This window comes from Nycticebus coucang, chromosome 7 (assembly GCF_027406575.1).
Source record: "Nycticebus coucang isolate mNycCou1 chromosome 7, mNycCou1.pri, whole genome shotgun sequence".
Lineage (NCBI taxonomy): Eukaryota > Metazoa > Chordata > Mammalia > Primates > Lorisidae > Nycticebus > Nycticebus coucang.
Genome location: NC_069786.1, coordinates 3,974,129 through 3,998,762, shown reverse-complemented (window position 1 = coordinate 3,998,762; position 24,634 = coordinate 3,974,129). Strand labels below are relative to the sequence as shown.

Genomic DNA, 24,634 nt, shown 5'->3' with positions numbered 1-24,634 from the left:
GTAGGAAACTGGGAGATGTTCTCCTAATTAAGTTTCCATATTATAAAATTCATAAGAAATACATTTTGAAAAAAGTGTCAGATTAATTATATACTGTTTTAGCCTAATAAAAATAGATAGAAGAAGGCAACAAATTATTGGCAAAAGAGTGGACAAATAGATCATGAAAAAAAATACAGAGCCCAGAAACATACCCACATCTAGTCAACTGATCTTTGAAAAAGCAGCAAAGGAAATATAATAGAGAAAAAATAATATTTTCAATAAATGATGCTGGAACAACTGGACATGCATCTGTAAAAAACATAAAGGGCCAGCACTAGCCCTTTGGTAGGCAGAGGCCAGAAGTTTGAGACCAACCTGGGCAATAGCCAGAGCCAGTCTCTAAAAAATTTTTTTAAAAATAAATAAATCTACACACAGGCTCAGCACCTGTGGCCCAAGCGGCTAAGGCACCAGCCATAGACACCTGAGCTGGTAGGTTCAAATCCAGTCTGGGCCCACGAAACAATGATGGCTGCAACCAAAAAACAGCCAGGCGTTGTGGCGAGTGCCTATAGTCCCAGCTACTTGGGAGGTGGAGGCAGGAGAATTGCTTGAGCCCAGGAGTTGGAGGTGTGAGCTGTGAGCTGTGATGCCACAGTACTCTACCCAGGGTGACAGCTTGAGGCTCTGTCTCCAAAAACCAACCAACCAACCAACCAACCAACCAACAAAATAAATCTATACACAGACTGTCACCTGTCAGAAAAATTAAATCAAATCGGATCATAGATCCACATATTAAGTGCAAAAATATAAACTAAAAGATAGCATGGGAGAAAACCTTGGTATTCTTACATTTTGTGATGATGTTTTAGACAATGACAAAAGCATGGTGTGAGAAAAAGAGAATTGATAATTTAGACTTCAGTAAGGTTTTAGCAATTTGGCTTCGCAAAAGACAATGTGGAAGGAGTATGACCAGCTACATATTGGGAGAAAACATTTCCTAAAGACAAGTCTGATAAACAAACAAACAGACAAACTGGTGTCCAAAAATACAGAAAGAACTCTTAAAACAATAAGAAGGAAGTGAATGGCTCAATTAAAAAATGGACAAAAGACTTTAATAGGCATCTTATCAAAGAAGATGTACAGAGAGCAACTGAGCATATAAAGATGTGTCATTGGGGAATTGCAAATTAAAACAATAGTGAGAAACTACTACACAACTATTAGAATGATTAATATCCAGAATACCAACAACGTCAAATGTGGTGAGGATGGGGAGCAGCAGGAATTCTTCTTCACTGCTGTGGGAATGCAAAACGGTACACAATCACTTCGGAAGGCAATCTGCTGTTATTTTACAAAACTAAAAGTACTATTACCACTGCAATGGAACTCCTTGGGATTTACTTAAGTGAGTTGAAAACTTTCGCCCATACGACACCTTCACACAGATGTTTATATAAGCTGTATTCATAATTGCAAAACTTGGAAGCAATCAAGATGTTCTTCAGTAGGTGAATTGTACATACTCAGACAATGGGATGTTTTTCAGCAATAAAAACGATGAGCTACAGAACCATAGAAAGACATGGAGAACACTTAAAGGCATATTACCGAGTGAAAGAAGCCAATCCAAAAAGGGTGCAAATCGTGATTCCAACTGTATGACACCCCGGAAAAAGGCAAAGCTATGGAGACAGTAGAAAGATCAGTGGTTTTCAGGGCTAGGGGGAAGGAGGGATGGATAGATGGAGCACAAGGGATATTTTAGGGCAGTGAAGCTGCTCTGTGTGATACTGCAATGGTGAATCTATATAATTGAACACTTGTCCAAACACACAGATTGGAGCACCAGGAGTCAACCCTAGTGTGAACTGTGTTCTTTGGGTGGTGATGTGTGGAATCATCCACTGTAACTCACACACGCTGGTGTGGGACATAGTCGGAGGTAGTTTGTCCATGTTGGGGGGTTCAGAGGTGGAGGGCATATGGGAACACTCTGAACCTTCCACTGAACTTTACTGTGAATCTGTAGCTATTCCAGAAATCTATTAAATAAAAGTGCAAGGATGTGAAAATAAAAATCATATTTTGAGGGCGGAGCAAGATGGCAATAAGAAAGAGCTTTGCCTTGGCAAATGTGGAATGTAAATGTCTTGGCAAAGTAACTAAGAAAATGCCAGGAGGGCTATGTCAACTAATGAGATGAAAATGTGTCAAATATTCTATGAAACAAGTGTATGGTGCCCCATGATCATATTGATGTACACAGCTATGATTTAATTAAAAAAAAATAATAATAAATAAATAAAAAATGTGTACAGTGAGATAGGGGAGAGAAGACTCCAGGCACCTCAGGATTGTGGGGTTTGCCCAGAAACATCCCTTCAGGGGCAGAGGGAGGCAGCAGGAGACTATGGGACCACAGGAGGAAGATGAAAGCAGTGAAGAACGAGCAAATGTTTGCATTCAGTCTGAGTCTGCCAACAGTGGCGGCTGTGGGCAGCAGCAGCTACAGCAGCACCCTTTACTGAAAGAACACTTCAGCACCTTAGGTCAGAGGCACAGTAACTTAAAGAGCAAGAGAAAGTGAAAGGAAAAAGTAGGACAAGGAAATAGACAAACCCCCCCCAAAAAACAACAACAACAACAACAAAAAAAAAACACTCATGAAGAAGAAACAGCAAAAAAACCCATGCAACATGAAAAACCAGACCAGAGCACCCTCCCTGCCCTCCCTCCCCCAGGGATCATGAGGTAGCAACTGAAGAAGATTCCACCTATAAAGAAATGTTAGAAATGACCAAAGGGGGATTTAAAATATGAATGGTAAAAGCAATGGAGCAAATTGCTGAGAAAGTGGAAAATAGCCAAAAGGAAATCCAAAAACAGAACCAAATAAAAGATGAACAATATGAAGAATATAGAAAGGATATAGCAGAGCTGAAGGAATTGAAGCACTCAATTAGGGAACTTAAAGATGCCATAGAAAATATCAATAACAGACTAGACCATGCAGAAGAATGAATCTTGGAGGGAGAGGATAAAGCTCTTGAGCTGACATAGGCAGTTAAAGAGACAGAAAAAAAAGAGAGAGAAAGCAGAATGTTTACTGACAGAATTATGAGACTTCATGAAGCATTCAAACATAAGAGTTATAGGTACCCCAGAAGGCAAAGAAGAAGCCTCAGAGGCATGGAAGAGGATATCATAAATGAAAATTTCCCAAGTATCACCAAAGATTCTGACACACTCCTTTCAGAGGGATACAGGACCCCAGGTCATTTCAACTCAAATTGAGCTTCTCCAAGACACATTGTCATGAATCTGCCCAAAGTCAAGACAAAAGAGAAGATTCTGCAAGCTGCCAGGAGTAAGTGCCAATTGACCTACAGGGGTACATCCATTAGGGTGTCAGTGGACTTCTTAAAGCCAGAGGACAATGGTCATCTACCTTTAATCTACTTAAACAAAACAAATTTCAGCCCAGAATTATAAACCCTGCTAATCTAAGCTTTAAAATTAATAGAGAAATCAAATCCTTTACTGATACGCAACCAGCTCTATAGGAAAAACTTAGACCTATTCTACACACTGACCATCACAATGGACCACCAGCAAAATAAATACCCAGAAGATAAAGAACAAAATCCAGCTTCCACAATAACACAAAATATAAAACTAAGCAATGGACTTTTACAAAATAAGATGAAGAGAACTCCACCACACTTATCAACTCTCTCAATAAATGTTAATGACTTTAATTTCCCACTGACGATGCATAAGCTGGTGGATTGGATAAAAAAACACAGTAAATAGTGTACAGGAGACACATCTAGCCTTAAAGGACAAATTAAAACTCTGGGTAAAGGGATGGAAGAGAATTTTTCAAGCAAATAGAATTCAGAAGAAAAGAGGGGTTGCAATCTTATTCTTGGATACAGGGTGAATTTAAAGCAACTACAGTCAAAAAAGAAAAAGATGCACATTTCATTTTGGTCAGAGGAACAATACAACAAGAAGACATTTCAGTTCTAAATATTTATGCACCCAACTTAAATGCTCCCAGATTCTTGAAACAGACCTGAATTAGTCTGAACCATATAATATCCTATAACATCATAATAACAAGGGACATTAACACTACTCTTACAGGGCTGGACATATACTCTAAATAGAAACTAAACTAAGATACAAAAGACTTAAATGTGACCCTAGAATAACTGTGCTTAATAGACATATGCAGTACACACCATCCCAAAGCTAAAGAATATACGTTCTTCTCCTTGGGCCATAGAACATTCCCCCAAATAGATCATATCCTAGGACACAAATCAAACCTCAACAAAGTCAACAGAATTGAAATTTTACCTTGTATTTTCTCACACCATTAGGCAATAAAGATGGAACTCAACTCCAGCAAAAATTGTCATCCCCATACAAAAGCATGGAAATTAAACAACCTTATGCTGAATAGGGTTGGGTTCAGGAAGAGATAAAAGAGGAAATCATTAATTTCCTTGAGCAAAACAACAATGAAGACACAAGATACCAAAACCTGTGGGATACAGCAAAAGCGGCTCTGTGAGGAAAATTTATCACGTTAGAAGCCTACTTCTGAAAAACATAAAGGAAGCACATCAACAAATTCACAAACCATCTTATGGAACTGGAAAAAGAAGAACAATCTAAGCCTAGACCCAGCAGAAGAAAAGAAATATCCAAGGTTAAATCAGAGATTAATGAAATTGAAAACAAAAGAATCATTGAGAAAATGAATGAAACAAGGAGATTTTTTTTTTTTTGGAAAAATATAAGTAAAATAGATAAACCTTTGGCCAGACTAACTAGAAATAGAAAAGTAAAATCTCTAGTAACCTCAATCAGAAACGATAAAGGGGAAATAACAACTGATCCCAGAGATACAAGAGATTATCTCTGAATACTACAAGAAATTCTGTGCCCAGAAATTTGACAATGTGAAGGAAAGGGATCAATATTTGGAATCACACCCTCTCTCTAGACTCAGCCAGGAAGAAATAGATATCCTAAATGGACACATTTCAAGCACTGAGATCATAGAAACAGTAAAAAAAATCTCCCAACAAAAAAATGCCCTGGTTGAGATGGCTTCACACCAGAATTCTATTAAAATTTCAAAGAAGAGCTTATTCCCGTACTGCAGAAATTGTTTTAAAAAATAAAGGAGGAAGGAATCTTTCTCAACACGTTCTATGAAGCAAACATCACCCTGATACTAAAACCAGGAAAAGACCCAACTAAAAAGGAGAATTTCAGACCAATTTCACTCGTGAATATAGATGCAAAAATTCTCAACAAAATCCTAGCCAATAGATTACAGCTTATCATCAAAAAAGTCATTCATCATGATCAAGTAGGTTTCATCCCAGGGATGCAAGGCTGGTTTAACATACGCAAGTCCATAAACGTTATCCACCATATTAATAGAGGCAAAAATAAAGATCATATGATCCTCTCAATAGATGCAGAAAAAGCATTCAATAAAATCTAGTATCCTTTTCTAATTAGCACACTGAAGAGTATAGGCCTAGGTGGCACATTTCTAAAACTGAGTGAAGCCATTTATGACAGACCCACAACTAATATTTTACTGAATAGAGTAAAACTGAAAGCTTTTCCTCTTAGAACTGGAACCAGACAAGGTTGTCCTCTGTCACCTTTACTATTCAACATAGTGCTAGAAGTTCTAGCCAATAAAATTATGCAAGAGAAGGAAATAAAGGGAATCCAAATGGGAGCAGAGGAGGTCAAACTCTCCCTCTTTATTGACGATACGACCTCATACTTAGAGAACCCCAAAGACTCACTCACAAGACTCCTGGAAGAAAAAAAAACTACAGTAATGTCTCAGGATATAAAATCAATATCCACAAATCAGCCTTGCTTATGCCAATAACAGCAAAGATGAGAAGCTAATTAAGGACAAAATCACCTTCAGAGTAGCTTCAAAGAAAATGAAATACCTAGGAATACACCTAAAAAAAGAGGTAAAGGACCTATATAAAGAAAAGTATGAAGCCCTACAAAAATAAGTAGCAGAAGATGTTAACAAATAGAAGAACATACCATGCTCATGGCTGGGAAGAATCAATACTGTTAAAATGTCTATACTTCCCAAAGCAATTTACAGATTCAATGCCTTCCTTGTTAAAATGCCAACACCATACAATCAAGATTTGGAAAAACTAATTCTTCATTTTGCATGGAACCAGAAAAAAAAAAAAAAAACACATATGGATAAGGCAATTCTTAGTAACAAAAATAAAGCCGGGGGCATCAGCCTACCAGACTTTAGGCTATATTACAAGGCCATAGTGATGAAAACAGCACGGTACTGGCACAAAAATAGAGATATAGATATCTGAAAATGAATAGACAACCAGGAGATGAAACAAACATCTTACAGCCCCCTGATCTTTGATAAACCAAACAAGAACATACACTTTGGGAAAGAATCCCTGTTCAATAAATGCTTCTAGAAGAACTGGATATCCACGTATAAAAGACTGAAACTGGACCCGTACCTTCACAAAAATTGATTCAATATGGATTAAAGCCCTAAATTTAAGGCATGAAACAATAAAAGTCCTGAAAGAAAGCGTAGGGAAAACACTTGAAGATATCTGCCTGGGGAAAGACTTTATGAACCGACTGCCATGGCATTTGCAACAACAACAAAAAATAAACAAATGGTACTTAATTAAACTGAAAAGCTTCAGTACCGCTAAGGAGACAACATACAAAGCAAATAAACAACCTAAAAATGGAAAAGGATATTTATTTGCATATTTTGAATGGGACAAAAGCTTGATAGCGGGCGGCACCTGTGGCTCAAGGAGTAGGGCGCCAGTCCCATATGCCGGAGGTGGTGATGCTGAGTTCAAACTCAGCGCTGGCCAAAAAAAAAAAAAAAAAAAAGCTTGATAGCTAGGATCTACAGAAAAATCAAATTAATCAACATGAAAAAAAGCCAACAATCTCTTATGTCAACAGGCAAGAGAGACGACTAGAACCTTCTCTAAAGAAGACAGATGAATAGCTGACAAACTTATGAGAAAATGCTCATCTTCCTTAATTATTAGAGAAATGCAAATCAAAACCACTCTGAGATATTGTCTAACCCCAAAGAGAGGGCCCACATCATAAAATCTCAAAACTGCAGATGCTGGCATGGATGTGGAGAGAAGGGAACACTTTTACACTGCTGGTGGGACTGCAGACTAATACAACCTTTTTTGAAAGGAACTGTGGAGAACCCTCAAAAAACTCAAACTAGACCTCCCATTTGATCCTGCATTCCCATTATTGGGCATCAACCCAGAAGAAAAATAATCCTTTTACCACAAGGACACTGGCACTAGACTGTTTATTGCAGCTCAATTTACAATCACCAAAATGTGGAAACAGCCTAAATGCCCACCAACCCAGGAATGGATTAACAAGCTGTGGTATATGTATATCATGGCATACTATTCAGACACTAAAAAAGATGGAGACTTTAATCTTTTGGATTAATCTGGATGGAAGTGGAACACATTATTTTTAGTAAAGCACCAAAGAATGCAGAAGCAAGAATTCCACGTGCTCAATTCTAATATGAGGACAATTAATGACGTAGTACACGGTGGGGGTGGGGGAAGGGAGAACAGAGACAGAGAAGGAAGGAGGGGGTGGGGGGGTCACAGTGTGTGACACACCTTTTGGGAGTGGGACACAACTGTAAGAGTGACTACCTAACAAATGCAATCAATGTAACCTGGTTCTTTGTACCCTCAATGAATCCCCAACAATAAAAATAATATATACAGGGTGGCACCTGTGGCTCAAGGAGTAGGGCACCGGCACCATATGCCGAGGGTGGTGGGTTTGAGCTCAGCCCTGGCCAAAAAAAAAGGAGAAGAAAAAATTACATATGTACATATATATATATAAAAATGTGTATATATAATATATAATGTATATATATTTATTTATTTTATGTAGTTACCTTGTCATTTATCAAGTTGCTCTTAGTATACAAATTTAAAATGGACTTTCCAACAAAATCCATTTTATTGGAATAGAATATAATACTTGGCATTTTAAGCATAATATCCAGAGACCTTTAAAAACTATGAATAACGGATGCCTAGTCGCCATCCAAGACTGGTTAACTTGGATCCTGATGGTCAAACCTGGATACTAGACTTTATTTCAAATCTTTGCAGGGATTTTAATGCACACACAGAGTAGGGAAACATGGATTGTGGAAGAGGCACAGGATATACACCTGGGCAGAGTGGAATCCGCACCTCAGCGCTGCACATCAGTAGTTCTCACTTCGTTTGTGAGGTCCCTGATGGCTCACCCTTTTCATGTTTTTATGAGACTTATAGATCAGCTCTCTGAAATACACAGCAGGTAACATCCACTTGAACAATGGCAGACGTTGTTATTAATGATCTCCTGACCCTGTGAAACGTGAGCACTGCTTTAAATGTCCCGGGTGTCTTTCCTATTAAAATCAACCCCGAACTATGTGTTATTGCCACCTGTCAGATTACGTTCTTATTTTGAGAGAATAATTTTGTTTAGGATTGAACTCAGAAATCATACCAATACATCTGGCTCTCCTAGCTTTCCATTGTACGACTTAATTGCAATAAAACAGCAACCTTATTAAATTGAAAATAACCAAGAAATACTGTTGTTTCAATATTGCCTAACTGAATCTAAGGAAATGCAATAAAAAGATCAAAATGAAAGCAAGAAAAATAGAAACTGTTGGTGAGAATTGAACTATTTTCCATAAACATTTATATATTCATACCTAAATAGTTCCTGCTTTTTTTTTTTTTAGCAAGATCAGTACACTATACACAAGAGAGGCCAGTGATCTGATTTTATCATCGAAGACCATGAGGATCTCTTTTCTTATTGTCACCAGAGAAAAAGTGTCATTGTATATATAAAAATATTAATAGTCTATAGCTTAGAAGAATGGGAGGTTACATTATTTCCAACTTGAGTTTAGTTTTAACTACCTGTGATGAAAGTCTTGCTGTAGAAATTGTGTATGTGTGTGCGTATGAGAGAGTCAGAGAGAAATACGTTGTTTTATTTTGCCTTATAAACTTCATTATTTTTTAAGACGAGGGTTCCACAATGGATACAAACTTTTGAACCTTTTAATAATATTATTATAGACTATAAATACCTTTCCAGAAAACTTACCTTACTTTGCAATCATATAAGTGCTTTGTTTATTGTGCATCAGGGTGACATATAAATGAATTTGGCATTGCCCTTGACATCATAGAACTTAGCATTAGACAGGAGATGAGGAAGAAAACTTGTGTTGAACCACGTTTTAATTACCGTGCATAGGGTGCTCTTGCCAGACTTAACGTCTCAATGCCACTAGATTCCACCTCTCCAAAATGTCATCAGTGAGCAGGGCTGGCTGTATAAATGACAAGGTCTCTATATGAATGGCTCCAAGAGCATTCATCTCACTTCTAACAGTGCATCGCTCATGTCAAATAGCTGGAGCATTTTACATGGAGTAAATTGGTTTTAATACTGCTATGATGAAAGAGGCCTAGTTCCCACCACCTTGGGTGGCAGGAGACACCTGCACAGGAGTAAACAGCGATCCTCAGTGAACCTCGTTCCTGACAAAAGCTACGCAGGTGGGAAAACACGTTTCAACACTTACGTTTACAAGCAGGCGGCCGCCCTTTGTTGCTCCATAGGCCATCTTCCTGGCACACCGCGGTCGCTGGCTGACTGGCATCAAGCTGAAAGCCCTCATTACACTCATAGGTCACCTTACCATCCAAAGTGAACTCGTTACCCGTAAATGAACCATTTCCTGGGGATTCTGGGATTCCACAGGACACAGCTGAAAAGAAACAGAACAAATTCAGCCCTATTCTTGTAGGGAATTGTTCCTATTTATTGGAAATGTTAATTATTAAATCATAATTTTTTCCCTAGTTTTCATCTAAAATACTTGTATAATCATTAATTATATTTCTTGGGGTGTAGCATAAATATACACATTTTCAAAATTTTAAGAATGTGAAAGGTTGATGTGAAACAATGGAAAAACACTCACAAACTACCTTCACAGTGTAGACTGCAAGGCTGACGGCTCTCCCGTGGCTTAACGTGACGGTGCAGCCAGGGGAGCATGTTGTCACGAGTATTGCTTCACTTAGTACCAGGATGAAAGTGGGGGCATAAAATAGTATCTTTATCATCACACAACTGATTGCCATGTTGACTCCTTGGTGTCAAGATGCGTAGGAGTTGGCATTAGCTGAATAATCTCTGCTTGTAAACATCTTACACTGTTTCTTTGTTTCTGCCCCTTTCCCATTTTCCTTAAAGCCCAAGGAAGTTCTATTACCAGGTAAAGAACTTACAAAAGATCATCAACACACCTATTACTACAAATCCAATAGTTTATAAGCTATCTGTCAGAAAACAGGGTGCAAAGACTTAAGATGTAGAAGGCAGGAAAGGGCCTCCCTACTGAAGACACAGATCTGTTATTACATGAAAAACTGTACCAGAAAGAAGCATGCACAAAGAAAAAAATTCTTTTTTTTTTAATTTCAGATTAATATGAGGGTACTAACAATTAAGTTACATTGTTTGTGTTTGTTAGGTGAAGTCCAAGTTGCAGCAGAGCCCTTCCCCCAGGAGGTGTGCACGCCTGCATTCTGCTCATTGGGTGAGAGCTCACCAAGCCGCCCTCCCCCACCTGTGTGGGTGTGTAGTTGTTCATCTACCGGCTTCATATTAGGATTGAGCACATTGGATCCTTGCTTTTCCATTCTTGTGATACTTTACTAAGAAGAATGTGCTTCAACTCCATCCAGGTAACCACAAAAGATGTAAAGTCTTCATTTTTTGTGGCTGCATAGTATTTCATAGTATACATAGACCCCAGTTTATTAATCCACTCCCAGAAGGAAATGGAAATCATTTTACCATAAAGATATCTGCACTAGAACATTGAGAACAGCACAAGCCACAATTGCCAAGATGTGAAATCAACCCATGCATAGATTAAGAAATGTCTTAAAAACAAGTATGATGTGGGGAGAATTCAGCCTAAACATTTTCTTCTTAAATCCACTAGTTCTGATCGGGACATTCTCTACTGTGAGACAAGGAGACAGTTTTCAAGTGACTATGCATTACAGAGAAGGGCCCGGGCAGAAGATGGAATTCCTGACAATCACACGCCTGCTTCAGATGCACTTGTTAAGGAAGAGCTTTGTGATAACTAAATTAAGGGCCTTCTTTTACTCAATCGATATTATTGTTCACATTGGAGATTTGAATGGAGATAATTTAAACTTGTTCCCACATAGATTCTAATGACATTCTAATATACATGTGGCATGTTAGAGCTGGCAGAGCTGAATGAAAGAGTTTATGTAAACTTAGAATTTTACAGATAGAGAATTGTGGTCAGAAGGATGACGTGCTAGCCTAGAGTGGCACAGTGACTTTGAGTAAGACCCGTGGCCAGAGGGCAGACCTTACCACTCTCTGCTGAGACCATTTGATGTTCTGCTAGGGCTCCAGGTTGTTTTGTCAGTTGTTTTGGTTCTTCTTCAAAATATTAAGTAAATGTAATAGGAAATTATCAGAAAAGTAAAGGAAATTTTACTTAACGAATACAATTCATACTTGTAGAAAATCCAAGTTCTTTTCTTTTTTTAGAGACAGAGTCTTACTTTGTCATCCTTGGTAGAGTGCCAGGGCATCACAGCTCACAGCAACCTCAAACTCTTGGGCTCTAGCCAGTCTCTTGCCTCAGCCTCCCGAGTAGCTGGGACTATACAGGTGCCGGCCACAACGCCCGGCTGTTTTTTTGTTGCAGTTTGGCCAGGGCCGGGTTTGAACCCTCTACCCTTGGTATATGGGGCCGGCACCCTACTCACTGAGCCACAGGCGCCACCCTAGAAAATTCAAATCCAAGTTCTAAGAATTCTCTTGTGTTTAAATTTATGTATACCCAGATATTCCAACCATCAGAGATCCGTACACACATACCCGTGCACATATTACATACCACACAACCATTTGCAGCAGAGTGAAGAAAAACCATAGGTATAAAGTTATCATTTTAGGCAAAGCAGTTAAAATCATAAATAATAATCTTTGCCTTTCCAATGCCATGAATTTGTTGAAGCAATATATCCATGAGAAGATGGCTTAGCATTTGGAAAATGTTCACTTTAATTCACTGAATGCAGCGAATGCAATAGATTTTGTTGTTTTTGACTCTGTCTCACAATGTTCCAGTGTCTGGTTTTCCCATCACTTTCCCTCCTATTTTGCTCAGATAATCATTCGTTCATGCTCACAAACCCTCATTTCTCTTTTGCTCCCTGAAGCACATCGAGTGCTTGGCTTCCTTAAAATTGTTATTTGGGGCAAGCAGAGAATGAAATGACATTTCTCTGTCAGGTCAAATGGGAAAGATGGGATTCCACAAACACATTTGAAGCCCTATAGTGAGAGGATTCATACCCAAGGGGCCTACATGAGAAGCTTTATAGCTACTTCTTTTAAATCTGGAAGTACATTCAACAGTCCACCCTGGTTCCAAGGATCGAAGAAACCACCTTGATATCAACAATTGGGAATCTTTTGGGGGGTGTTTGAGCTATACCTTTTAATTTCTGTTTCATATAAAGGCTATTGAAGGGATTTAAAATAGATGTTGGCAATCTATCAAAAATGATTCTATAACCCTTCTGATTAGTTGGCATAATTGTCATAGACTAAATTCAGGCTCATGTTTCCTGCTAAAGTCTAATATAAAGACAATTTCTTGCTAAAGTCTAATATTATTCATCTATTTATTTATTGTACCAACTTTGCATGATTGCTCTGTGGCAGACATTGTAGATCACCTTTTAAAAAAAAAATGACATTATTGGCATTACATGAAACTTCTGAAATTTGGTGAATTTTCTTAGTTTTGATATATCTAAAGAAGAGTAAATCTTCTTGGTTGTTTTTTCTTTAATTTTACTATGCATATTTCTCAATTGCTTAGGCAAACGATCTCTTAATCATCCTATAAAGTTATTTTATTTTTTTTCCAAGCATGCACTTTAAAGTCAGTCCTCTGATTTGGTTCTTGTTGCAGATTTTTGCTAACGGTATGGCTTTAGTTAAGTCATGTAGTGAACATCGTCTCATTACTCTGAGTTTACTGATGCAAACATCAAAAGGTAACTGTAAGGTTCAGTAGGATCAAATGTACAAACAGCACTCTGTTGGCATAGGTATTCAATAAATGAAAAGTTATTATTATAAAGGGGAAATTACAAATGTATGTCACTTATAAATGAGGATGCAATATCCTAATTTCTCCTTTATAATATATTTGCTCCAATTTTAATAGCAGGTGTACCCAGATCAAGTAGAATGATTTTGCAGTATTTCTTCTTTTTGTATTGTCTGTAAGATTTGGCATGATCTGTTTTTCAAAATTATCTTTTACTTTTATTTATAAATATTAGTTGTCTATTTTTTGAGACTTAAAAAAAAAGTAATAAGAAGATGTTAACTGATGACTCCATACTGAACCTCAAAGTGTTCTATAATGGACATACTCTTATTTGACAATATGAATGTTACTTTCTTTGCATTATTATTATTATTGCTTAATATTTCGATGTAGCAATTGTCTGATTCCTTTTCTGAATGTATTTATGCTCATTCATTCTTTGAGCATAGAATGCTCATTCTTTGAGCATTCTAGGTTTTTGTTTCTAGTCCTTGTCTTAAACATGGTTATTGTTATTAAATTTTAAGCTTTTTTAATTTTGTGAAGGCAAAAAAATGGAAACCTAATAAACACATATATATAAAAATAAAAAAATAAAATAAGAATCTATCCTATTTATAATGTATGTACAGAGCTGTTTGCTACAATTTTGTGTATGTATGTGTCATATTAAAAAAATGAAAGCAAACCAAATGGGCTTCAATAAATTAATTACTGTGTAAAAAAAATAAAAAAATAAAGAGACTATCCTTTCCCCCTCCCCCCAAAATAAAAAAGTTATTATATGCAGATTATTATTATCTGAAGAATGTAATGTGTGTATTATAGACACACATCCATAGTGTACACTTATTTCTTCTGCAAATAAAGATAAGAGTAGCAAGGATCAACTTGTCTTAATCTACTTATTACAGTTACAAAGCAATGGGAGGGGTCAAGGACAAGTGAAGACAAAGACTGCTTGGGGCTCAGCCCAGAGTGATGTGACTGATTTGTAGAGAATGAAGAGTAAATCATTGGGAAGACGGCTTATTTCTTTTCACATATATCTCATGACAGATTTAACATTTTGGTTCCAATACAACCTAAACAGAAAAGACACTCCAATGCTCAGTACCGCCTGGTCCTTTCATACTATGGGCCTGGGTGAGATTTCTTCTTTGCATATTTAAGACCAATAAAGCAATCATCCTTATTTCTGAAGGTTTAGAAGAATTCTATGACTTCTTTTCCTGCTTATTTCAAATGATTATTCTCTGTAACTACAATGGCTCATTGTCTTTCTGCTGCCTCTTAAGTTTCAACACCTTACCATTTGCTTTGCTCTTTTTTCCATATTGTTGTTCATTTTTCTTTCCTTCAAAAATCTCAGTGAGGTTTTGATTGTAATCTGCAGTCTTGTGATTCTCAGATCTCACTACCCCCTCAATCCACCTTCTATGAACATAGCCGTGAGATACTGATATACCAAGGTTATGAAGACTTACCAAGTTTTATACAATGCTGCCAACGTAAGTGTACAGACACAAGTTTTAGGACTTAATTGCCAGACCTTGTAAGACAATGGTTCTGATGGTCTTTCCAGAAAAAGAGTTCCAAAATTGCTTTTAAGGGTGGACTAGGTCCTGGCGTCAGTACACAGGTTCCAAGGAGAGCACTTTCACTTTGAAGTGGCCATACTGATACTCAGCAATGAGGCATGTAGCACTCTCTCTAGGATGAGTTCATGAACTTAATTATCTGACCTTATAAAATAGCGATGTAGCCAATTTATCAAACTCAATGAACTTCTGAGCATATGAAATTTTTTTATTGAAACCTATATGTGTATATGAGTAATTATATATAGGTGTCCATATAAACATTAACCAAAAATTATATCAGAGTGTTCTATATTCCCATCTACAGTTAGGTTCTACTATATAAAATCTGTGCCTGCCAGTCAGTCAGTAACTCAAAGTCAGTAAGTGTCCCCTTAGCTCAGCCAGCCAGCTCTCATGATCTTGCCATTTTTTTTTTTTTGAGTTCTTCTCCTCTACCCAAAATGTTCCCTTCCTTCTGCACCTGTGTAATCCTACTCTAGAATAGAAAATTCAATGCATCTGGATCTCATTTGATTGCTAGTATATTTATTTTAATTTAGTAAGTATTTAAACAAAAATTCTCCTTTGCAAAGTAATATATAACTGTACTTTCAGCACTTGTCTGCATCAAATTATCTTGTGCACAGTCTTCTTAAAATTACTAGTCTTTATTTTTTTTTTTTTGTAGAGACAGAGTCTCACTTTTTATGGCCCTTGGTAGAGTGCCGTGGCCTCACACAGCTCACAGCAACCTCCAACTCCTGGGCTTAAGCGATTCTCTTGCCTCAGCCTCCCGAGTAGCTGGGACTACAGGCGCCTGCCACAACGCCCGGCTATTTTTTGGTTGCAGTTTGGCTGGGGCCGGGTTTGAACCTGCCACCCTCGGCATATGGGGCCGGCGCCTTACCGACTTACCGCCCCAGGTGCCGCCCAGTCTTTTTTTTTTTAAATATCAATTCTGCTTCAACAGGTCTCTCCCTTCTGCTGTTCATGAGCTCAGAACATTAGTAAGAACCTTGCTTGTGGGTGATGCTCATCATAAATACTTTGTGGTCATTACAGCTCTCATTACCAACACTCCTGATACACAAAAACTCATTACTTAATTTTCCAATAAACATGACCAATTCTGGGGTGAATTGCTGTGGACTGGGTTAATTGCAAAACAAAGTGCTAAAGCAAAAACAAGAAAATTGAAGATGTGTTTGTAGATTTGCCATGCAATAAATCACAAACCTCTAGAAAGAATGTGTCAAGACTTCTCCTGAAGTGTTTCCATCCCAGGCAATAGCAACAACATGTACAGCCTGACTCAGTGGGTCTCGGGGTGATCTGAGACTGTTTTCATAACAAGCTGCATGGTCTCAGAACCGCTCTCAAGGAGAAAGGGTTTAGATCACTCTAAATGCTGAACCTTTCCCCCCCACACGCAATACAGCCTCCACGGCTGATGCCTTCCCTAATTTATTTATTAGGGAACATGATTCCTACTATCTCCACAGGTTGACCTAATGTTCACAGACCTGACATGCACCACAAGTGTGTGTCAGTACAGTGAGCCTCATTCCTTATGTTGACCCCCTCTGTGTATTGATCAGTTTGTAGTCCCTTGGGCAGATAACTTACAGAGGTTCTACTGTACCTTACAAACACCTGTAGTATGATTGCCCTGCTGAGGACTGACGCCCTGACAGGCTGCATGTTTATGCTTTAGGCATCACTCAGGAGCCTCAGCCCAGAGCACCTACAAGCGCCTTGGCTGCTTTGAAGGACCCATGTCACGTGCTGCTGGCTTGACTAAATGCCCTTTGTTCATCAGCAAGTGCTTCTTAAAAGGTAACTGTGTGTCAGAGAGGGAAATGCTTGAGGAAAGAAAAAGGAATAGATTTTTTTTTTTTTAATTCAGCTAACTGAATATCTAAGTGAGAATTCTGTTTCCTGCATGGGCCCACATTGTTGGAGGAGGCCATGGAAGAAGCTGTGCGTGCAGAATGAAGGGCCACCAGTCCCCTCAAAGCTTATTTCAACTTAACTTCTACTACTGATAGCTTGTTAACAACTAAAAAATAAAAATGTAAGGCGACACAGGAAGTGGGCATCAAACATAAAGAACAATCGCCCTGGACACTGAGATACATGAGTCCTTCTGTGCAAGGTGATCCTTGCACTTCCTTCCTTGCACAGTTTTCTGTCTGCAGCGTGCGCCTTATGAACACAATTCATGCATTTTAAGCCACACCCTCAGGATATCCGGGCAGCTAACAGTTTATGGGACGCGAGCTTGGTTCTTGAGTGGTTGGGAGGGGAACTGGTGTGGGGTAATGTTTGAGAGGCTGTTAAGGGGCATGATGCTCAGAGCCAGGTTGGGGCACTGTGAGGCATCCCTCAGAGCACTGTGATTTGATGAGATCACTCTGCTGTCTGGAGAGGAACGGAGAGAGAAGCAGGCATGCAGACATAGGAAGGCCGCTTTGAATGCTGTGGAAGGGAGGAGAGTGAGGTGGAGGAGGAAGGAGAGGCTGGATGTGGACACGCATGCATCACGGCCAGAATCCACAGGACATGGACGTAGAGCTATCTCCCCTGCCACAGCACTGCCAAGGTGATAGTGTTAAGAGGAGTGGCCTTCTAAAAAGAGGGAATAAAGCATGAGGGCTCCTCCCCCATCAGTGCGATTAAGGGTCCTTAGAAAGAGCTTTAAGGGGGCAGGGGGAGGGAAGGAGGCCCATCCTTTTCTGCCCTTCCACCTCTGCCACACGAGGACACAGCATTCTCCCCCCTACAGGGGATGTGGTCCTCACCAGACAGCTAAACCTGCCGCTGCCTTGATCTTGGGCTCCCCAGCCTCCAGGACTGAGAGAAGTAAAGTTCTATTTTTTATAAATGACCCCATCTGTGGCATTCTGTTACAGTACTACAGGAATAGATGCAGACACCTCCCCTCAAAAAAAAAATGCACATTTTAAACTCGTATTTAATGGAGGATAAAATACCATTCCAAATTTTCTGTCCCCAGCATCATAAAGAATATATCAGCATTGCCAATATCTTGTAAGTGAAATTTCATCTTTTTCAACATATTGAAAAATGTAACATAATGTGATTATAACAAGAAGGGAAGATTAGGGAATATGATCCCTTTATTAACTTTTACTTCAAGCAATAAATCCAAGGAATTCTTTCAGCACAAAATGAGCATCGTTAGGTCTCAAGGCCTATTTTCAGAACACAGAGAAATTCTCGACGTCTTGTGCAGCCTGCAGCAGACTTTTGCCTCATGTGTGTCCCTGAAACCTGAGCACTGGTGTAGAATCACTCTCATACGTGCAGGTGGGAAGTAAAGATTGTATGATTATTCCATAAGCTGTTTAATAAGCTACCGAAAAACAGGATGGAATAATTGAAATCACCTGGATTCATATATAGCAAAGTCTGATTAGGTATTTGTCTGTTTATGAAATGGAAAATTTATCTAAATTATCTGAGCCTTTGATTCCTCAGCTGTATAAAAGAAGCAACATATGTTCTCAGCAGGGTTACTGTGTCAGAATGTATAAAGTAATTTACACAGCCAAACCTCTGGAACACATGAAGAATATGGTAGCTTTTATTATTTTATCATGAGAAGCAATAATTTCCCTTCATATTTATTTATCTTTCATTTTCCTATTTTTTTTCTTTGTTTGGGATTCATTGAGAGTACAAAGAATTAAGGTATACTGATTGCAGTTGTTAAAGTCCCTCTATAATTGCGTCCCACCCCCAAGAGGTGTGCCATACACTGTAACCCCTCCCCCTCCCTCCTCCTCTCTCCCAGATCCTTCATTCCCCTACCCCCCACCTTGTATTAGATCATCTATTGCTTTCATATGAGAATTGAGTACATTGGATTCTTGCTTCTCCATTCCTGTAATGATTTGCTAAGAATAATATGTTCCACTTCCATCCAGGTTAATACAAAAGATGTAAAGTCTCCATCATTTTTAATGGCTGAATAGTATTCCATGGTTTACATATACCACAGCTTGTTAATCCATTCCTGGGTTGGTGGGCATGTAGGCTGTTTCCACATTTTGGAGATCGTAAACTGAGCTGCAATATAAACAGTCATAGTGCAAATGTCCTACGATAAAAGGATTTTTTTTTTCTTCCAGATAGATGAATACTAATGGGATTGCAGGATCAAATGGGAGGTCTAATTTGAATTCTTTGAGGATTCTCCATACTTCCTTCCAAAAAGGTTGTATTAGTTTGCAGTCCCACCAGCAGGGTAAAAGTGTTCCCTTCTCTCCACATCCACACCAGCATCTTCACCTTTTGAGACTTTGTGATGAGGGCCGTTCTGACTGGGAGAGAATATCTCAGGGCGATATCTCAGGGTAGTTTTTATTTGCATTGTCTGATGATAAGGGAAGATGGAACATTTTTTTCAAATGTTTGTTAGCTATTTGTCTGTCTTCCTGACAGAAGGTTCTGTTTATATCTCTTGCCCAGATAGGAGTGTTTACTCTTTTTCTGTTGATTAATTTGAGTTCTCTGCAGATTCTAGTTATCAACACTTTGTCAGACTGAAACCCTGCAAATATCTTTTCCCATTCTGAAGGTTGTCTTTAGCTTTACTTACTGTATCCTTAGCTGGGAGGAAGCTTTTCAGTTTAATTAAGTCCCATTTATTGACCTTGTTGTTGTTGCAATGGCTGCTGAAGTCTTTGTAATAAAATCTTTCCCCAGTCCAACATCATCAAGAGTTTTCCTAAACACTCTTCTAAGATTTTTTTTCATTTAGTATCTTAGAATTAAGTCTATTATCCATCTTGTGTCAATTTTTTAAGGGGTGAATGGTGTGGGTTGAGTTTCAGTCTTTTACATGTAGTTATCCAGTTCTCCCAGAACCATTTGTAGAACAGGGATTCATTTACCCACTGGATGCTTTTGTTTGGTTTATCAAAGATCATATGTCAGGTAGAGACCCAGAACAACTGTGCTTGATAGACACATGCAGAACACTCCAACCCAAAGCTAAAGAATATACGTTCTTTTCCTTGGCCCATGGGACATTCTCCAAAATAGATCATATCCTGGGTCACAAATCAAACCTCAACAAAGTCAAAAGAATTAACGTTTTACCTTGTATCTTCTCATACCACTAGGCAATAAAGGTGGAACTCAACACCATCAAAAATTGCATCCCATGCAAAGGCATGGGAATTGAACAATCTTATACTGAATGGCATTTGGGTCAAGGAAGAGCTAAATAAGGAAATTAGTAACTTCCTTAAGCACAACAAGAACAGACACACAAGCTACCAAAACCTGTGGGACATAGCAAAACAGTCCTTACAGGGAAATGTGTCACCTTAGATGCCTGTATCTGAAAACCAGAAAGAGAGCACGTCAATAATCTAATGAATCATCTTAAAGAAATAGAAAAGGAGTGCAATCCAATCCCAAACTCAGAAGAAGAAATGAAATAAGAAAAATTAAATCAGAAACAAATGAAATTGAAAACAAAAGAATCATTCAGAAAATTAATAAAACAAAAACTTGATTCTTTGAAAAGAAGAAGTTGATAAACCATCGGCCATATTAATCAGAAATAGAAAAGTAAAATCTGTAATCACTTCAATGAGAAATGAAAAGGGGGAAATAACAACTGATATATCAGAGACACAATACATTATTTCTGACTACTGCCAAAATCTTTATGCCCAGAAATTTGACAATGCAGAGGAAATGGACCAATACCTGGAATCACACCATCCTCCTAGACTTAACCAGAAGAAATAGATGTCTTTAACAGACCAATACTAAGCACTGAGAGTGCAGGAACAATAAAAAAAGCTTCCAACAAAAAGCCCAGGACTGGATGGCTTCACGTCAGAATTCTGTCACACCTTCAAAGATGAGCTTGTACCTACACTGCAGACCCTATCCCAAAATATTGAGAAGGAAGGAACCTTATAAACTACATACAATGGAGTAAACATCACCTTGATTCCAAAACCAGGAAAGGACCTAACTAAAAAGGAGAACTACAGACCAATTTCACTAGTGAATATAAATGCAAAAACAGTCAACAAAATCTTAGCTAGTAGATTGCAGCTACTCATTAAAAATAGATACATCACAATCAAGTAGGCTTTGTTCAAGGGATGCAAACACAAATCCATAAATGTAATTCACCATGTCAATAGAAGCAAAAACAAAGACCATATGATCCTCTCAATAGATGCAGAAAACACATTTGACAAAATCCAGCATCCTTTTCTAACAAGAACACTTAAGAAAATAGCCATGGGTGGTACAACTCACAAGATGATTTGATCTATGACAAACCCACAGCTGACATCATACTGAAGGGTGTAAAACTGAACGCGTTACCACTCGGAACTGGAACCAGACAAGGATGTCCACTGTCGCCACTACTATTCTACATAGTGCTGGAAGTTCTAGCCAATACAATCAGCCAGGAGAAGGAAATAAAGGGCATCCAAATGGGAGCAGAGGAGGTCCCCAAAGACTCAACCACAAAACTCTTGGAAGTGATCAAGAAAGACAGTAATGTCTCAGGGTATAAAATTAATGTCCACAAATCAATCGTCTTTGCATGTGCCAATAAACAGCCAAATTGAGAAGCAAATCAAAGATACAATTCCCTTCATAGTAGCTTCAAAGAAAATGAAATACTAGGGGAGGGAGGGGGGAGGGAGGCGGAAGGAGGGGGACTAATGGGATTACACCTGCGGTGCATCTTACAAGGGTATATGTGAATCCTAGTAAATGTGGAATGTAAAGGTCTTAGCAAAATAACTAAGAAAATGCTACAAAAGCTATGTTAACTAATGTGATGAAAATGTGTCAAACGATCTATGAACCAAGTGTATGGTGCCCCACGATCATACTAATGTACACAGCTATGGTTTAATTAAAAATAAATAAATAAAGAGAGAAAAAAAAAGGAAAATGAAATACTTAGGAATACACCTACCTAACAAAAGAGGTGAAAATCTTTTCAAAGAAAATTATGAAACCCTAAGAACAAAAATTGCAGAGGACACTAACAAATGGAAGAACACACCATGCTCTTGGCTGGGAAGAATCAACATTGTCAAAATGTCTATTCTACCAAAGCAATCTACAGATTCAGTGCAATACCCATTAAAATACCAACATAGTATTTTGAATAACTGGATAAAATAGTACTTCATTTTATACGACAACAGAAAAACCCCATGTAGCTAAGGTTATTCTTAGCAATAAAAACAAAGTTGGAGGCATCAGCCTACCCAACTTCAGGCTATATTACAAGTCCACAGTAATCAAACAGCGAGGTATGGACACAAAAAAAGTGACATGAACATACGGAACGGAATAGAAAACCGAGAGATAAAACCAGATTTATTATTATTATTTAATAGCATTCTTCAGGGTCAAGTAAAAACTAAATACAAATGAAAGAATACTTTTACTTTTTTTTTTTTCAGTTTTTGGCTGGGGCTGGGTTTGAACCACCCACCTCCAGCATATGAGGCCGGCACCCTACTCCCTTGAGTCACAGGCACTGCCTAGAATACTTTTACTTTTTATCATGGATGCAGGGAAAGCACTTGGTGACTAACGTGTGAGACTCTCATGCCACAATCAGTGGAATTTAGCAGCAAACCATCAGCTGAAAGATGTGAAGCCGATTTCTAAACATTCAAGGGTTAGGCAGTGTCTCCTCAATCACATTAGATCCTGAGCTGACACCTATTGGTACTTACCCAAAACACTAAGAGTACTGATCACACGGTTCAGAAGATCATGTACACAGTGATGGGATAGGGACCGATGAAGTTACTGAGAAATCTCTGGGTTTTGTTTTGACATGGTCAGTGTAGTACACATGGATCAAGCACAAAATCTCTGCCACTGTGGTAAGTTCTTTTACTTGATTACCTTCTTGAATCTTACAAATACCCCAGGAAGTAGATTTGTTATTTTTTATTACTTCTAAGGAAAGTGGGCAATGCTATTCAAATTGCCCAGATTCTTAGGCAGTCGTAAGTCAATGGCTCTATCAAGGCTCAGATCTCAGAGGGGCTGATGCCAACACACCTACAGTCACTCTCCTGTGGGACCCAAAGACTCCCCTGCTTCAGGAGAATTTGGAATCTGAAGAACTCGTGTCAACCCCCTTCTCAGATAACCAGCCATTGCATTTCCCTGGGTAATGCCCACTTTGAGCATTAGGGTCTGCAAGGGGTAGGGGGTCAGGAGATCTGCAGGCTCACAGAAGTCTTCTCTGTCATCCCTCCTCTCCTCTGCGCCGGTTCACACCATGTACATGGGTTACTAAGAAAGTGCCATAGTGAGGAGACTAGGTTACATCATGGTCCATTATTTCACTTCCAAGAAACACAGACGACAGTGTCTTTTCTGATTCACCCATGCAAGTTTCAACTTGCTCAGCTAACAGTGTTACTGGAATGGAGCTTCATTTGTTCCCATCCACACAGATTTTAAATGTCTTGATTTTTGTGCCTCTCAAAACTTTCATAATGTCCCGTGCATTGGTAGAATACAGGCATCCACCTCCATCTAGCCTGAAATTTTGACTTTAAGAACAGAAATGATTTGTGAGAAAGATTGTTTTTTCTACTCTTTATTGCCTAAAAAATGCTAGCAAAGCATAAATAAACAATAGATAAGCTTAATTCCAAGCAAAAGCTATCACTTATAAAGAGGCTCTGAGAATCATAGCTTAAAAATAGCTACTTGGGAATTGCTTTCTCTTGAATGTGGGGAACTTGAAAGTCATGCACTGTGATGTACCAGTTTAACTGGATCTTTGCGATAACACAGAACATTTCAGTTCTAATTCAGGCTTTTCTTTAAGATGAATAAGATTAGTGTATTGGTAATGGAAGCAGCTGCTTGGCAGAGTTTCTTGTGTTAAGGCAGGAAATGAAGCCCAAGGATGGAAGAAGATCCGCCTGGCTTTATCAAGGATGATAAAAACCCACACAGATTTTCTGAGAGAAATAATTTAAAAGGTCAAGCAAAGTGAGAAAAACAACCTGGAGTTCTCAGAAACCAATAAAATCCATCTTGCCTGCTGCATCTTTTCACTCACAGAGGATCTGTCGTGAAACTCTAGTTAATCCAAGCACTAATCACAGGCCATCAAAGTATCTGGAAAGAGCTGAGTCCAGAGCTGTAAGCTGGGCCTGGGCTCTGCCACCTCGAGTCACACAATTCTAGCAGAGTTTGGAGCAGGTGTCTCACATAGTCCCTCCCAGACCTCATAACAACCACCAACATGGACGTAATAGCTGAAGGTTCTGTCCACGTTATTTTCAATCCTCTCAATAGTTCTGACACATACCAAAATTCTGACTTTTCATGGCAGGCGACAGGTGCAAGACATTAAGACTTCCTGAGCATTATGCGACTACTTTTGAGGGACCTGGTCCCCACAAGGTGTCCTCTGATTTCAAATTCGAGTCATTTTTTTCTCGAAATTATGTGTCTATAATAAGTCAATAAAAACAGAAGAGAACAAAATAAATTGTGACACGAGGTAAATGATCTTTACATGGAAAAATATCAGTCTCAAATACATGTCTTAGACAGTAAGAGGGTTATTGATTTATTTTTATTTGAGATATTTACCAAATGGCTACAAGTGACAGAGTATTTTGCTTAGAGTTTGAGGAGTACAGGAGAACAG

General features: G+C 38.6%; 1 protein-coding gene across 2 annotated transcripts in view; it reads right to left on the bottom strand.

Moving 5' to 3' along the window:
* The window catches only part of CSMD1 (CUB and Sushi multiple domains 1), a 1,787,407-nt gene that overhangs the window by 74,421 nt on the left and 1,688,352 nt on the right, over positions 1–24,634 (bottom strand). For both annotated transcript variants that reach the window (XM_053598050.1, XM_053598051.1), the window contains exon 50: positions 9,734–9,919. In XM_053598050.1, coding sequence (XP_053454025.1) covers positions 9,734–9,919 — 186 coding nt within the window. The remainder of the gene's footprint in view (positions 1–9,733; positions 9,920–24,634) is intronic.